This window comes from Phalacrocorax carbo, chromosome 12 (genome assembly GCF_963921805.1).
Source record: "Phalacrocorax carbo chromosome 12, bPhaCar2.1, whole genome shotgun sequence".
In the NCBI taxonomy this organism is placed as follows: domain Eukaryota; kingdom Metazoa; phylum Chordata; class Aves; order Suliformes; family Phalacrocoracidae; genus Phalacrocorax; species Phalacrocorax carbo.
The window spans coordinates 11714355-11727122 of NC_087524.1; the positions used below are offsets into that span (position 1 = coordinate 11714355).

The 12768-nt window shown below is 38.7% G+C and overlaps 1 protein-coding gene across 4 annotated transcripts in view; it reads left to right on the plus strand.

Moving 5' to 3' along the window:
* The window catches only part of ADD3 (adducin 3), a 103431-nt gene extending 92548 nt beyond the window's left edge, over nucleotides 1-10883 (plus strand). For 3 of the 4 annotated variants that reach the window (XM_064464117.1, XM_009510222.2, XM_064464119.1), the window contains 9 exons: nucleotides 199-342; nucleotides 431-529; nucleotides 1536-1718; nucleotides 2549-2806; nucleotides 3904-4023; nucleotides 5175-5264; nucleotides 6645-6768; nucleotides 7734-7829; nucleotides 8503-10883. In XM_064464117.1, coding sequence (XP_064320187.1) covers nucleotides 199-342; nucleotides 431-529; nucleotides 1536-1718; nucleotides 2549-2806; nucleotides 3904-4023; nucleotides 5175-5264; nucleotides 6645-6768; nucleotides 7734-7829; nucleotides 8503-8801 — 1413 coding nt within the window. In that variant the 3' untranslated portion in view covers nucleotides 8802-10883. The remainder of the gene's footprint in view (nucleotides 1-198; nucleotides 343-430; nucleotides 530-1535; nucleotides 1719-2548; nucleotides 2807-3903; nucleotides 4024-5174; nucleotides 5265-6644; nucleotides 6769-7733; nucleotides 7830-8502) is intronic. The other variant, XM_064464118.1, reaches the window with a different exon arrangement.
* Nucleotides 10884-12768: the final 1885 nt, after the last annotated feature.

Genomic DNA, 12768 nt, shown 5'->3' on the forward strand with positions numbered 1-12768 from the left:
CTATAAGGAATCTTTCCCTAGGCTGGGTAGCAGCAGCTCTGTCGCCCTATTGCAAATTAAATTGGGGCAGGGCGGGTGGGGAGGTATTGTTTCTGAGCTTTCACTATAAAGTACATTCTGTGAAGGCTTGGATGGTTGACATGGGGTTTAAGAGTTTCATTTTTTCCTAATTATCAATACTTCATTTTCTCAAAACAGGTTTCATCTATGAAGTGTGGCATCCTCCCCATATCACAAGAGGCCCTAATCCTGGGAGATGTTGCTTATTACAACTACCAGGGATCTCTTGATGAACAGGAAGAGAGAATTCAGCTTCAGAAAGTTCTTGGACCCAGTTGCAAGGTATTCAACCTCATTCACGCTCTTCATAAACAATTTTCATGTACTGTGCCAGTTTCTACCATTTAACATTAGTGTCTTCATTTACTAGGTATTAGTCTTGAGAAACCATGGTGTGGTGGCACTAGGAGAGACACTGGAAGAAGCATTCCACTATATTTTCAATGTGCAACTGGCCTGTGAAACACAGGTGAGAGAGAATTTATCTGTATTTAAATTCGAACACTTAATGCTGCTGAGTTATAGATTACATCCCAGATGGGAAGATCTCTAATATTACAAAATATTTGGGGTTGTCAAATCCAGTAATTATATGCCAGGTCAAAACCAGAGAAACTGGAATAATCAGGAAAACATAGGAGGAACAGCACAAACGCTCTATCACTCTTTCTAGAAAGAGTATCGGTGGTGTTAAGCTCTGAAGGGTACAGGTTTTGTTCCATGCTGTGGAGAGTGAGCTTCAGGCAGGGAATCTGTCGGATAATAGATTTGGTGGCATTCTTGCACGTGGAAGCGAATTAAGATCTCAAAGCTGAATGTTGTGACAATGAAAGAAGCTTCTCCCTATGATCACAAAGATTAGTAAAACCAAAATAAACAAAAGGTCTTTGGAGCAATGGTAGAGGGTAGCCTATTTAAAAATAACTTGAGTCCCAAAATCACTTGTTTCCATTTTGTCTAACTTTAACTACCTAGTTAGGTGTCTAGGTATTATCTATAACCTGTGGAGAGAGACCACTGAAAGTGTCCTTACCTTCCATAACTCTTAAGTCCATCCCCAGAAACTTCCTCACTTTGCTCTTACTTGTTCTCCAGTGATCCCGTCCTCCCAAGCAGGCATTTGGAGGTGCAAATGGCAGTCTCTGCTCCTTTCCTTTCCTCCCTTGCCCTGCCATTCATTTTGAAACAGATATAAAAATGAAAGATTTTTAGTCTTGTGATGCAGAAAGACCTTTTTAAGGTACTCTAAAAGCTAGCGTTTGGGTCTACTCCTTTTAAAATGCAATTATTGGCAGATATTACCATCCTTTCTATAAGAATCACATGCTAGATATTTTAATACATTTTTGCACAGTAGAAAACTAGCCTGAGAAATAACTGCAGCATGTGTTTAAGTACATTTCTCCTGTGATTTCAGAAGAGCAGAGAATTCAAAAGCTTTTCCACAAATTAAATACATTCATTGATGTCTCTAGGTTCATGCATTAGCCGGAGCAGGTGGGATAGACAATCTCCTACTACTGGATCTGCAGAAGTTCAAGCCTTCGACGCACGCTGTGGCAGCAGCTGGAGGAGGTGGAGTTAATATGGCTTCACAACAAAAATGGAAAGTTGGGGAGCAAGAATTTGAAGCGCTCATGCGCATGCTGGACAACCTGGTGAGAGCACATTGATGGTGTTGCCCATATAGTCTCTGTAAGCTTTTGAGTGTAAGGTTAGCTTCTATAAAGCAAACCATTTTTCTGGTTTCTTCGTGAGTTTGAAAATGAATCCAGAGTAACATTTATTGTATATGAAATCTCTTCTGCCTGGTTTAGTTTTTTCTGTGTCACTGCATCTGACAGTAGTATTCTGTCTTGATAAGAATTTATAATGTCTTGAACTTAAATTTTGTCCAACCCATCTCACAAACATATTTTCTTTTTATAGTAGCTTAATAGTAAAAATATATTTTAATCATCACCTAGTAAATAGACATGGCAGATTCCCCCTATATTTTGTTATTAACTCTAATATTAGGAGAAAAGATAATTTATTATTTGTTTGAACTGTCCATTTCACTGCAGTATGAATTCTGGAACAGCCTTTAATATATAGATAGAGTGAGGAACGGGGGAGTGTCATGAACTAGGATGTGCCATTGTGGAAGATGAATGAGTGTCCTCATGAAAGCTACCTAGGTCATAGCCTGAGCAGGGGGTCATTTGGTGGCCACGCATTCACAAAGGTGGGAGGAAGGTGAAGTGTGTGTGGGGGCCTGTCCAGCTGGTACTGTACTGTATTTTAAATGAGTCTCTTGAATGTTAATAGTATGAACTAATGATGGACGATACCACTAGCCTGTTCACCGAAGAGCTCAGTGAACGTGTTTAATGCTTATAGGGCAGCACAAAACTTCCATGACTTCTTTGGATACTTTTTTCTGATTTTTATTTTTTGTTGTTTTTAATTTTTTTATCAGTTTTTTCTTTTTTTTCCTCCTTTGTAGGGATACAGAACTGGCTATGCCTATAGGCAACCATTAGTCAGAGAAAAACCCAGACATAAGAGTGATGTTGAGATCCCAGCCACTGTGACTGCCTTTTCCTTTGAAGATGATACAGTCCCGCTTTCCCCCCTGAAATTCCTAGCGCAGAGGCAACAGAGAGAAAAGACAAGATGGCTGAACTCTCCAAACACATACTTGAAAGTTAATGTGCCTGAGGAGTCCTGGAACGGAGAAACCAGTCCCAGGACTAAGATCACGGTAGGTACATATTTTAGGCAGTTGCTTAGTTTTTGTACTACTTGAGAGAAAGTAAATTACCCACAGTTTGTATGAGGAAATCTTTAACAGGATGAGCAAATAAATTTATCAAGCAAATAAAAATAAGCTTTGAGGAGACCCAATGTCATTAGTACTGAGGGCCCCTCTGTTTGGGAAAGAGGGGTTTAACTGTTTGGAAGAGTTAACAGTTTATGATAAAATTTAACAATTATTTCCCTTTTGTTACTAGCTCTTCTGATTCCTGAAGTAAAAAACAGTTTTTCTACCTTATCTTTTTGTGCTATTAATTATCCACCAAACACAGTAAGGTTTTAAATCACCCATGGGTTGTTCTCTTCTCTACACAAGGGAGAGACAAACTCTAATTCATCTCTAACTGCCCCTTTCCTGTTTGTGAGCCTACTGAAAACAGACTTCGAAGAGTCTGTTCATGCCACTGCTTTTAACGATGATCAAGATTTTTCCTCCCCCTTCAGCTCACCAAGATGCTTCCACAGTGCTTCCAGCTGGGAGAGAGGTGGCTCTCGTGGGACTGCTAAGCGTGTTATTTGCCTCAGGCTACTCCCAGCTGCATAGCACAACTCTAAAAGCATCAGCTCCTCCTGCTGGCAGGCTAGCGAGTTTCTAAACTTCGGGAGAAACAGACTCAGCAACTGATTTAAAACCCTGCTTACAATGTAAAAAAGCTACTGTCAAAATGTGTGGTTAGCAGAGGTTGAAGCTAATTGCATGAACAAGGCCTCTGGAGCTGGTGGATCTCTGTGCCAGTTACTAGGAGGCGTGATCCTTTCGAAATGTGACCTCGTCAGCAGAGTTACTGCTGCATTTTTGAGGAAAGTATTTCAGTGTTTACAAAAGTAATGTTGTGATACATGTTCAAGGCAACTTAAATCCTCTTGGGCAAATACACGGACCTGTAAAGAGTTGGGATTATATTGTGGGTGTCATGTGGAACTGGGTATAAAGTCAGACTGTCCTTTCTTTATATCCCTTTTTTTAACAGTCAGACAACACTGAGAATTATTCCTCCCCGTCGTGCTGGGGTTTATAGCTTCTTTTTCTGTTTTTTCTTTAAGTGGATGAAAGCTGATGACTCCTCCAAGACTAGTGGAGGAACGCCGATCAAAATTGAAGATCCAAACCAATTTGTTCCTCTAAACACAAACCCAAGTGAAGTGTTGGAAAAGAGAAATAAGGTATAAGTGTAATGAAACAAAAACTGTAACATTTCAAAATAAAATTGTATGTTCCACTACTGATTCAACAGAGCAGTAAAATCAGCAAAATAACATTTTTCAAATGTTCTGATTTTACTCTGTTTCTTACATTACATTTTTTGGCATGTGTTTAAATGTATGATCTACATGAAGTCTGTAGATACATATTCAAGATATATATATAAATTTTGAATGCAATAGTTTGATGAAGGATGAGTATTACCTCTGGAAATGATAGATTGGAAATGTAGTCCCTGCTATTTAGCTTTATATTTGGTGGATAATTAGGTGTCAACGTGAACCAAATTGCTGTGCATCTTCTACAGCATGATTCAATCTCAGACTGTAATCTCACTCTGTTCTGTATTAACTCTCCTAGGATTTATTAAGCTGGAGTTTCTATGGTCCAGTCCGCTTCTTAATGGCAGGAAAAAAAGAAAATGAGAGATTATTATTGGACCTCTCTTTAAACACAAATATCTCACTGCTTTTCCCTTCCAGCACATAAGACGCTGCCTGTCAGACCGACCAAATACTCCACCCTAGACATAACTATATTAACAGATATTCAGGACACTTTCCATTTGATTACATATTTTTTGTCTGTCTTGGAAAGCACCATATCAGTATCCGTGGGGACTGAACTGGAGTCAGAAGGAGCAACTCCCTTCCTTAGATATTTATATCTGATCTGTCAGTCTCTTAAGCACTGACAACATGAAACTAGGGCTGTTGGTTTGGGGAAAATAATGAGCTATTCATGGAAGGAAAAACTTTACCAGCCTTTGTGACCACAGAGGTCTCTCCAATAGCTTAACATATGTCATTTATGGGATGAGGAGAACAGGTTCAGAGACACACTGTTCCTTGGAGCTTATTCCTAAATACTGGCTTGCATGAAGTGCAGGAGCTGGGACTAGGATGGGTATTCAGGAGTACTTGAAGGGCTAAACAACATTTGCAGTTCATTTAGAGATGGGAGAGATCTTAAGCTCTAGGTACAGCAGCAAACAGCTTGATCCTTCAGCCATTCACTGGTGCCTGTGTTACTGGCTTTGCAAAGCTGGTGGGCATAGGATTTGTTGAAGAGGAATAATCTGTTTCTAACCCAGTTTATTTTCTCTGTACAGATAAGGGAGCAAAACCGATATGACCTAAAGACAGCAGGACCTCAGTCTCAGCTGCTCGCTGGGATTGTTGTGGATAAAAAGCCGAGTCCAGTGAGTAGGACATAATTGATTTACAAATATTTGGGTTATTTGGCTGCCTGTCTTTCAAACATCAGTTTGGGGCATTTTCTTTCTAAATGCTTTGTTAGAATGGATTATTTTAATGCCAGATTTTGGGTGTGTAATACATCTTATTCATGTTTCATTACAGAGGTTTAAAATGTTAGTTTCAAATGGAGATATGCCTGCCATTAAAATTAATGAAGTAGGACCTCTCTCTAAGACCATTTAAGCTAAAGAGTTATGAACTTTGCAATGCATAGTGCCAAAAATAATCTTTTCATCAGTCAGTGGAACCGCTGCTAAAGGAAATGATTGAGGCCCAGAAATAACTGAGTTTAAAAGGTGGGATGGGACTGTGTAGAAGGCAGCTTTCGTTAGGAACGCGATTCTTATTGGGAGGGTTTCCGGTTTCTTACCTCTCTGCACTAATATTTTCTTGAATAGAATATATTTACTTCCAAGCAGTAGAGATATCCCTAATAAGGTTATATAACAAACCGTGATGAATTGTAATTGGAATTCTGTAGTTCTAAGAGTTTCCAACCATCCACGGGTTAGTACATCTATTGCCTCATTTTCGTTTCTAATATTCTTTAGAAGTAACACTGAGTTTGCTTATTTATTTCAGGCAAAACCAATTGATTTCCCAAATGAGTTTTCTTTCAACGTGAGAATAAATTTAATTTTGCTATTGTAAGATTAATCTCAGAAGAGGTCTTCCAGTTAGATTCCTAAACTGGTGCATGAGTACAGTTACTTTCCTACAAACAACTTCCTAGAACTTGGGGTGTTTACAGAAAATATGGGGAACCTTATCTTTAAATTGCTGTTGTCAAAGGATTTTCACTTCTCTGAGGAGAGTATATTAGTACTTGAGGTGTAACCTGTTGAGGCAGGTCTCTACTCTGAAGCTGTCCACCTTGATACAAAAAAACCCCAACCCTCAAATAATGATTATGCTGCTGCAAAAGGATGGTGATTCACAGCTCAGTAGTCGGTGTTCCTTATTACGTGAGTGTCATGGTTTAACCCCATACGGCAGCTAAGCCCCACGCAGCCGCTCGCTCACTGCCTGCCGGTGGGACGGGGAGAGAATCTGAAGGGTAAAAGTGAGAAAATTCCTGGGTTGAGATAAAGACAGTTTAACAGGTAAAGCAAAAGCCACGTGTGCAAGCAAAGCAAACCAAGGAATTCATTCACTCCTTCCCACGGGCAGGCAGGAGTTCAGCCATCCCCAGGACAGCAGGGCTCCATCACGCGTAACAGTTTCTTGGAAAGACAAATGCCCTCACTCCGAATTAAACATGTACATCTTGCTTGCTTGCTTCTTTTTTTCACTGTTAAATTTTGTGGTTTTCTCTTTTCCAGCCAATGCAATTTGAAGATGATGAGCACGCACCACCAGCACCACCCAACCCATTCAGCCATCTCACAGAAAAGGAACTGGAAGAGTACAAGAAAACAATTGAGCGCAAGCAGCAAGGGCTGGAAGGTCAGTGGTGTGTTTTTAAATGTTGGGGGTTACATTTCAATAATGAGCTCATTTTTAGTTTGAAAATATCTACTGCAAAAATATGTACATGTTCATTATTAGCATATACTGTTGGCAACTACTGTAGAAGTAATCATTCCTTGAGACTGTAGAATTTTTTGTTAAATGTTTGGGGGGTTGTGTTTGGTTTTGGTTGGGTGTTTTGTTTTGTTTTTTTTTACTTTGGTTAGTGCTAAAATTAAAGCAATGAAAGGTTTGCACAGAAATGGGGTTGACAAAAACACTTCATCATAATAACTTCTTTTGTCAGAATCATAGAATAAATTAGGTTGGAAGAGCCCGTGAAGGTCATCTTAGTCCAACCTCCTTCTCAAAGTTGATATCAAAGTTAGATCAAGTTCCTCAGATCTGTGCCCAGATGAGCAAAAGTTTACTGAGGTGTTTGGTCTTGGCTTCTTTAATTTTTTTTCTAGTCTCCCAATGTGCAAGACTCATCTACTTTCACTTTTTACATCTTCTTCCAATACTACTATTCCATGGGCAATTACTGACTCAGGGTTGATTCTTTTTTAACAATAACACTTACTCTGTGCATTCTTCTTTGCTAATATTGTGTAATAAAACAATTTTGCTATATATCACATTCAGGATGTAGCATAATAGCTTACAATAATAGCAAACTGTGTGACTTATGGCTAGATAAAACTATGGGGCATGCTACTTGGAATGCAACCCTGCCACCCTTTTAACGTTTTCTATTAAAGAACTAATATGTAATGATTGATAGCAGATAAAACACTTAAATCCATAATCCTGTAGAGTTTAAACTGTGTATTTTAACTTCTTGATGTTGTAAGCATGAGCAACACAACGCTAGCAGAGCTGTAAGTCTTGTAGCACTAGTACCGACATTCTTGCTTGATTTTTACTTTTGCATGGCTACTAATTCCAATCTTGTCCTGCAGATGCTGAACAAGAATTATTCTCAGATGACGGTTCATCTGTGTCACAAATTCAGTCACAAACTCAATCCCCGCAAAATGTCCCAGAAAAATTAGAAGGTATTCCATGCAATTTCTGTACAATGCCAATAGCTCTGATAGCCTGAGCCATCCAGCCTTCTGCTGCATTCCTACACTTGCATGAAGTCAACTGAGCCAACAAGAGCCTTCTTTTACTGTGTCTGGGTGGGACTTTGTCCAGAAAACTGTTTTTCCCATTTTTTTCTAATGCATAATTCTCACAAACAGAAAACAACATTGGGCATACTGAAACTTAGATATTAATAGGGTGGAGGAAATAGATATTATATTTTTATTTTACTCAAAGTGTTAAGATTAGGGTTTTTGCCTACGACTTTCCCAGCAGAGTCTAAGAGGCCTTTTGAAAGGCTGGTTCTCCAAAGACTTCCATATGGAATGGCTGCGTTTTGATAAAGTAAAGCATATTCTGAGTGTGCTTGAGACTGTGTGTGTACATGCTGTGTAGACTGTATTTGTATGTAAGGTATACAGCTTGAGCTGTATATATACCTGGGAGAGAGAAGGTTAGCTTTTTCAGACCATTTTCCTTTCTGCTTACATGTAAGAGTGTAGATAAAGGAGGGAAAAACAAAATCTAAGCACTTTTGGTTTCAGTCTTTGGATCACAGTCCAGACTCGAACACTCCGTTTTAATTCTGTTTTCTTGCATGATAGTGTACATAAATAATTGCAAAATTGTCTGTTCTTTCAGAAAATCATGAAGATTTCTATACCCAGAATGCTAATCTAATATCTGTGGAGTTGCCAGTTGTGGTGGTGAACGGCAAGGAAGATGCACATGACGTGGAAGAAGATCTCACCAAGAGGGTCAGTCAGTTAACCACTAGTACTGTGGAGAGCGTAGAGATTACGATTAAAAGCTCTGAAAAGATAGAAGAGGCCCTGTCCCCCGAAGGGTCACCTTCGAAATCCCCATCAAAGAAGAAGAAGAAATTCCGCACTCCATCTTTTCTGAAAAAGAGTAAAAAGAAGGAGAAAGTAGAAGCGTAAGTGCAGTTCTGTTGTGAGGAGACATTGCACATTTGGGGCTTTTCAGTTGACCATTAACAGCGTAGTGTTAGGGGTGTGCAGTAACTGGACTTTTAACCTAAACATAAAGTAACTGGAAGAGGTTTTGCTTAAAAAAAAAAACACACACACACACAAAAGAACCTTTCATGTTAATTGAAAATTAAGTCATCTCTCACTTAACTGTGTCCAAAATTGCTATGAGGGTTGGAAACGTTCATTAGTTTCATGTAGAGCTACACTGGCAGGTGCTCAGTCACCATCATAGCAAGATCGAATACCATCACAGTATGCAGCAGCAAGTTCTGCGTGGAGTATTTTGCAGACCTTAAACTTTTCAGTACAGTTAAAGTCTTTATTAAAGTTACTGTTGAGTGATCATACGACTTTCTAAAACTGCTGTCTCATTTGGTAACCAGATCATACATTTTTGTATTGTGATTTTGACCATATATTTTACGTTTCTGCACCCAAGTTTGAGTGGGTGTATATTAACAGCACACCTTAAATCTTTTTTAAGATTAGATCATATAGAAATATTATACACTGGCACATAATATTAGGGGGAAAACTGTGTAAGAGAAAGTTTATTTGGAATTATACAAAAAGTCTAAAGAATTCCATTCTTCAATAACTTTTTTGCCAAATATTTCATTTTACTGAAATATAATTTTTGAAGACTTCTTTTTTTATTCTATCAGTTGGGGGGGGAACCCTTATTTTTCAAGAGAGGGAATTTTATACACTTAACATTGATAATTTAGTTTAACTGGCAAAGCAAAAAGAAGATTTTTATATGTTCAAATGTTTGTATACCATTCAGTATAAAGGTATTATAAGCATGTGAACCAAGCATTTAATAGTAGAGTGTATTTAAGAATGCTTGGTTTAGAGTATACTTAAATATAATTCAGGAATCCAGGGACTTAGAAATCAAAAGATAGAAGCATATAAAATTGAACTGGATTCATGTTTAAAAATTACTTGTGGGTTTTTTTTTTCTCTCTCTCATGGTATTGCTAATGAATGAAGAAAAAATAATCTCTTAACATAACCAAATGAAGGAAACAAAGCTGTTAAAAGGGAAAGTGAAATAGTAAGAAAATAGGAGGAGACAAAGAAAGTAAAAGTCTGGTGATTATTTTTTTTAAATATATGATATGGAGTCTGGGATATTTTTATTAAATCAGCAAAGTGACATTTCCATATTAGACCTTTTAAATAATTTGTATGGATTCATGCAGAGTGCAACACTTGGGTTTTTTTTCTTCACTTTCATTTGAATTGTAAAAGGGTCTCATGAATCTGTGTTGTCCTTTGGATGAACCCAGAGCAAATCAGAGCCTAGTGCCATGGGTAAGGGTGGTACTGCCACTTACTCATTTTTACTGATATTGTCATTTTAGTACTTTTACTGCATTGTAAATACAAACTAAACATAGAAATTAACATAGGGTTTTCTTCGCTGTGTCAAATTGTCTGTAAATCAGTCATCGCAATAGGAAGTACATTTTAAAGATCCATGTGATTCCCAAATTGCCAGTTGAAATATTATACAATATATAATTGTTAAATATGGCTGGAGAGTGGTTTGGCATGCAAAAATGTTGATTATAGCATGTTTGGGGCTGGTTAGCTTTGACCGTGTAAGTGTGATAATGCGATGTTGGAATGGATCCTGGAAACAATTTTCTAGCTATCACTAAATACTGGAATCAGTGTTTTTAATCATAGTGGAAACTTTCAGTTGCTTACTTTGTTTTTTATGTTCTACATTATTTGTGTTGTATTACAACATATGTAGAAACAGTAACCTGTGAACTACGCTTTTCATAACTTTTTTAAAAATATATCTAAATGAATGCAATGTGCATAAATATTTTTTAAAATGCAACCGTGAACTATTTGCACCTTTTGCTAATGCCTCTATTTACTTGCTTTGGCATAAAGAATGAGCCAGCCAACTCTTGTGTCCTGTGGAAAATATATAAATGTTATCTGAAATTGCTTATAGATGTAATGCTAATTAATGTTAAATCACAAATAAACAGTATTTTAAATAGACGGATTTTGTATAGCAGCCTTTATTTTTGTACACTGCTCTTGGAAAAGATGTCTTGATTATGCAAGTAACTTCTCAAGAATTTATTCTGAACATGGCTTCTTGCTTGTGCTTCTGAAAGCTATGCAAGATGCAAGAAAATAGTCTGATCTTATTAGAGAACAGTTGTTTCCTCTGCCACAGATCCTGGAGATGAAAGAGGACAGGCCCATGGCAAAATACGCAGTGTTGTCAGGCAGTTGGTTTGAACCTCGGCAGTTTGTGCTGCAGGCTTTCCTCTCCCGGGGAACGCTTCCCCTCCTTCTTGGTCTGTGTCTTCTGCTCTGCAGCATGGGTTTAGGTACGGCAGCCTGAGACGTAGGACTCAGGTGGTTTAAGTGCTGTGTAAGTACAGAGCAGGGAAATAGCTTGTGGAAATTACCTTTTTTGTTTTGTTTTGTTTTTCTAATGAAAACAAACTTTTTTTGTAGAAAAGGCTTTTAGTGCAGTTATTTGAAGACATCTGTGCCCTGCCCTGTCAGCATACGGTATACCTCGGAGTCTCTGAGCCTGCGGAAGTTGCAGTGTTATGTTTTTATAGCTACAGCAACTCTGTGAGATGTCTTTAAGGACTTCAAAAAACGTTTATTTTCTTTGTTCTTCCACAAATCACCCTTTTGTTTCTGTTTACAAGAAAGTCACAATCCAGCCCTCCAAGTCCAGTGCCAGTTCATGAACTCAGTCCCCATGTGGGAGGATAATTTTGGTTCAGCATTTAAAATAGATGTAACCAGGATTCGAGTAATTTCCTTACCATTGCTTGTCTCCAGGAGCATCTACAGTCTGCTTAGTGCTGCGCTAACATGAAAGTAGACACCATATCAACACGGAGGAGCTTACGCCGTAAGGCTAAGTGCATCTATAGTTTCCTTCTCTGCACTCTCTCTGTTGTCAGGAGCCTACGAACCCATGCAGACCCTTCATTTGCACCTAGATCTTACTCTTTCACAGTGTTACAAGAAGGATCCGAGATTCTGCAAGCCAAAGCATGGAAATAAAGTCAAGAAATAAAGTTCATAACAGGCATAACATACATTAAGGCTTAGATCTTGCGGAGCAGGAGCCCTTGGAAAGACAAGCTTCAAAACAGATCGCTGACATGATAGGAAAAATAATTATTACCGTTAGGATGCTTAACCCAAGAAAGAGCAATACAGAGAAGCAGCGTGTGCTATGAGGAATTACAGGCAGGCTATCACCTCAGAGCCTTATAAAGGAAAACAAGGGGTTTTTTAAGTTGTGCATCTTTCTACCCCACTCTTGTCTATGTATGGCAATAATGAAATCTGTATTGTGATCCTGGTGATCACCCGACTACTTCCTTTACAGGCCCTCACCAGTTCTGGGGGCGAGTGTTACATAGCGAAACAAATCTTGCTTGATTTGCAAAAATTGCAGAACGATGTATACTGTAGATCAGGCTTCAGGTGCTGCGACGAGACAGAATAATGTCATGGTGAAGGCTGTAACCGGCCATTTTGACCACTATGTTCCTGCCTTGCCACTTGAGTTATTGCACACTGTTGAGCACGTAGCATAAATCGCTCTTTTCTTTGGTGCTCAGTAGTTGAGGTTTTTCTGCTTTCTGGATGTCCAATTTGCAAAACTGTTGGGTTTTCATTGTTTCAGACTGTGGAAACTTCTCAAGTATGATGAACTGCTAAGCAGCCAAGGAGAGGGAGAAAGGGCCACCGTGTTCCAGACTGGGCACGTGGATCTGATGGAAACTTCTGATGTGAGCGCTGATGTTCCTACTCTTCCTTCCCGCAAACTGGCGGGGAAGTGCATCCCCTCACCCACGGGGTTGCTGCATGCGTTAGTGTTTGTTCTTTCAGAGATCCGCTATGT